The 3,064-nt window shown below is 57.7% G+C and overlaps 1 protein-coding gene across 1 annotated transcript; it reads left to right on the top strand.

Annotated features, from left to right (window-relative positions):
- Window positions 1-1,268: 1,268 nt before the first annotated feature.
- LOC119378348 (protein starmaker-like) lies at window positions 1,269-2,604 on the top strand. Its single transcript, XM_037647512.1, has 3 exons — window positions 1,269-1,424; window positions 1,536-1,931; window positions 2,005-2,604. Exons 1-3 carry the CDS (start codon window positions 1,269-1,271, stop codon window positions 2,602-2,604), a joined length of 1,152 nt encoding a protein of 383 aa, XP_037503440.1.
- Window positions 2,605-3,064: the final 460 nt, after the last annotated feature.

The raw sequence follows: 3,064 nt of genomic DNA, 5'->3' as shown, positions 1-3,064 counted from the left end.
CGGCCACAGCCAACACGGCATTGATTCCGCGCAATGTTGGCAAGGCGTCAGGGGCGAGTTTGGAGCTCGACACTATCAAGGCGTTAGTCGTCACGCGGAGTTGCGCGATGGTATGCAGCAGCTCCGTGGCGCTGTCGGGTGATCCGCATGAAGAGACAAAGCCGGAATGAGTGGAGGATGCAGCGACTCCGGCACTCATGGTGGTACAATGCATGGTCAAGGACGCGTGGACGGCGTCCCTTGGAAACTCAAATCTAGTCACAGTCATGGGCACGGGATCCTTGCCATTGGAAGCGTCAACCGCGTTACGAGGCAACCGGAACCCGTGCGATGTCTTGTCTTGGAATGGTACTGCGGCGTCGATGAAGGGGGCTCGAGCCGCCGAGGAGGCCTGGACGCCGTCCACGGACGGTGCCTGAAGCGCCGACAGAATGGCAGGTGGCAAGGAGGCATGTACGCCGTCCCAGGGCGAGAGGAGCCCGTGCGCATTGCTGCCACGAAGTAGCACGTCGCCGGACAAGTAGATCCCCGGAACCACAATGGAGGCCTGGACGCCGTCCGTTGGTGGTGGGATGGATACTTGCCGCGGCGGTCTACTTGCGGGTTCCATCAGCGAGGAAGCGTGACGGCGTTCCCCGGGAAGACGCGTTACCTCAAACTGACAGCTGTGGTTTGCCAAAGGCTTTCGACGACTGCGCCATTGTCAAGGAAGACACAGAGAAATAGACACAACGCCTGTTGACTAGGCCGGCTGTTCTATTCTCCGCTTCGTCGTTGTCTTCCTCCGCTTGCCTAGCACAAGACCTTGCGCGAGTGGCGCTGCCTTCCTTACAAAATATATATATATATATATATATATATATATATATATATATATATATATAGTGGAAAACTTCTTAATACAATATAGGAAACAAAACAAATATTTATTTTACCCTGACAGTTTCGGCTGGAGGACCAGCCTTCTTCAAAGGATCCGAAACTGTCAGGGTAAAATAAATATCTGTTTTGTTTCCTATATAGTAGTACGAAGTTTTTCACTATATATATTATGGGGGCGCTCGGCGGCTGTGAGCGCAGAGAAGACAACAACGATCACATGTGCGCTCGTGTCACGCGGCAGCCACTGGCAGCGGGCAGTTGCGGCCAAGGCTTGGACCAATAAAGATGTATCTCTTTGGGTCTTGGCCTCATCTCTTAGGGTTCAGGGCTAGATGCAGCCGAAAAACCCTACATCTGGCGCCCAACTGGAAGGACCCCGCCCCGCCATGTTCTCCCCGATCATCGCCCGCCGGATCCCAGCAGCTCCTGATTTCGGCCCCCTGCACGGCGATATCACCTTCGCGGAGCTATGGGCGCTCCTGGACATGGCCGCCTACGTGGTCTATGACCTGGTCCTTCTACATTATCTGGTCGAGACCCTCGTGTGCCTTTGCCTTTGCGGGAAAATGATCCCCGACGAGCAGCGGCGTGCCATCATCACCCTGGAGCACCTCGGTGCTTACTTCGGCGTCCCGCTGCCCGTGCACGTCAAGGAGGCTCTGGCGCGCTCGTATGGCGATGCGACACTTAAGGTCGACAACGAAAGCGCCGACGGCGCGTGCGCTGACGAGGTCGGCGTCGAAGCTCGTGCGAGCTTGTGCGGCGGGCCGGCACCGCCGGACGACATGCGCCGCGCCGGCAACGCATCGTCCACCAACGACGGTGCAGAGCCCCGGTACGGTGATGCGAACACAGTGTTGGACGACGCGCTTTCTGGGGACACGGCCGGTGACTGCGACAACCTTGAAACAGAGGTCAAAAAGTCCCGGGATGACGATGCGGCAGCCGTGAAGAAAAGGAAGAAGAAAAAGAAAGGCCACGGCGAACGGCGCGGTGATGTGGAGGCTGCGGAGAACGTAAGCGACGAGAAATACGCGGACGTTGACGAGGTGATCGTTCGCGACGCAGATGGTGACTGCCAGGACGGTGAAGTAGAGATCGGCGTGTCACTACGACGAGCAGGTCGGCGAGTCCCAGCCTGGTGACGCAAAGGTCGAAGAGTCAGGGGAATATCAGGCTGCGGTCGTGAAAAGAGACAAGACGAATAAGCAGACGAAACAGCAGCAGAACGAACACAGGGACAAACGGCCAGGTGGGACAAACGCGTCGGGCGAGGTGACGGAGCCGAGGAAGCGAACGGTCGCCGTGGAGAACGAAGACGATAAGGAGGACGCCAACGCTCGCGAGGCAAAACGTGAAAGTGACGACTCCGACAACGACAGGAACACTGACAACGACAATTACAAAGACACCGACACGAAGGACACAGATAGCGGCGACAAAGCGTCGGACGCCGAGGACAAGACGGACGGGCAGAACGAGCTCAAGAGACGGAGGTCGCCAGCATTTAACGACTACCACCTGGAGGAGTGGCCACCACCTCGACGTGACTGGTCCCGGCGGCTACAACGGAAAGACACGGCACAGCGAGCGACACAGCGAAACACCTACGACAACGGCACCAGCACCAAGCAACAACGTCAGCGCCAGGAGGTCTCCCGTGACGACCCTGAGCCTGTTAGCTCAGCGGGTGTGTGCTACACCGGGCTCTCGCGGTCCTGATCTCGCGGATGAACGTGGTCGTCAACCTGAGCGCGTCCGGTGAGCCTGCACAAGTCAGCGGCACAACCGCTGCACAAGTCAGCGGTTATGACATCCGACAGCCCATGAGGTCCCACAAGGAGTTTTGGGCGGTCAGTGCTGGCAGGTGGTCCTGTGTGCCACGCGCAGTCCGCCGTGGCCTAGGATAGCCATGACACTTGCGCCGGCTGCCGTTGTGAAGTTCGCGTCCTTTTCGCTCACTTCTTTTTGAGGGGAGGGGGCAGTATGGAGCCGCTCGGCGGCTGTGAGCGCAGAGAAGGCAAGACGATCGCATGTGCGCTCGTGTCACGCGGCAGCCGCTGGCAGTGGGCAGTTGCGGCCACGGCTTGGACCAGTAAAGATGTATCTCTTTGGGTCTTGGCCTCATCTCTAAAGAGTTTAGGGCGAGATAAAGCCGCAAAACCCTGCAATATATATATAT

This window comes from Rhipicephalus sanguineus, unplaced genomic scaffold, assembly GCF_013339695.2.
Source record: "Rhipicephalus sanguineus isolate Rsan-2018 unplaced genomic scaffold, BIME_Rsan_1.4 Seq795, whole genome shotgun sequence".
Classification (NCBI taxonomy): domain Eukaryota; kingdom Metazoa; phylum Arthropoda; class Arachnida; order Ixodida; family Ixodidae; genus Rhipicephalus; species Rhipicephalus sanguineus.
Note: the sequence above shows the minus strand (reverse complement) of the source record. Positions and strands in the feature narration are given on the sequence as shown.

Coding starts and splice junctions, on each gene's coding strand:
- LOC119378348 (XM_037647512.1), top strand. CDS start 1,269: ATGTTCTCCCCGATCATCGCCCGCCGGATCCCAGCAGCTCCTGATTTC. Junction 1,425..1,535: donor ATTATCTGGTCGAGACCCTC/GTGTGCCTTTGC, acceptor GTGCACGTCAAG/GAGGCTCTGGCGCGCTCGTA. Junction 1,932..2,004: donor AATACGCGGACGTTGACGAG/GTGATCGTTCGC, acceptor TACGACGAGCAG/GTCGGCGAGTCCCAGCCTGG.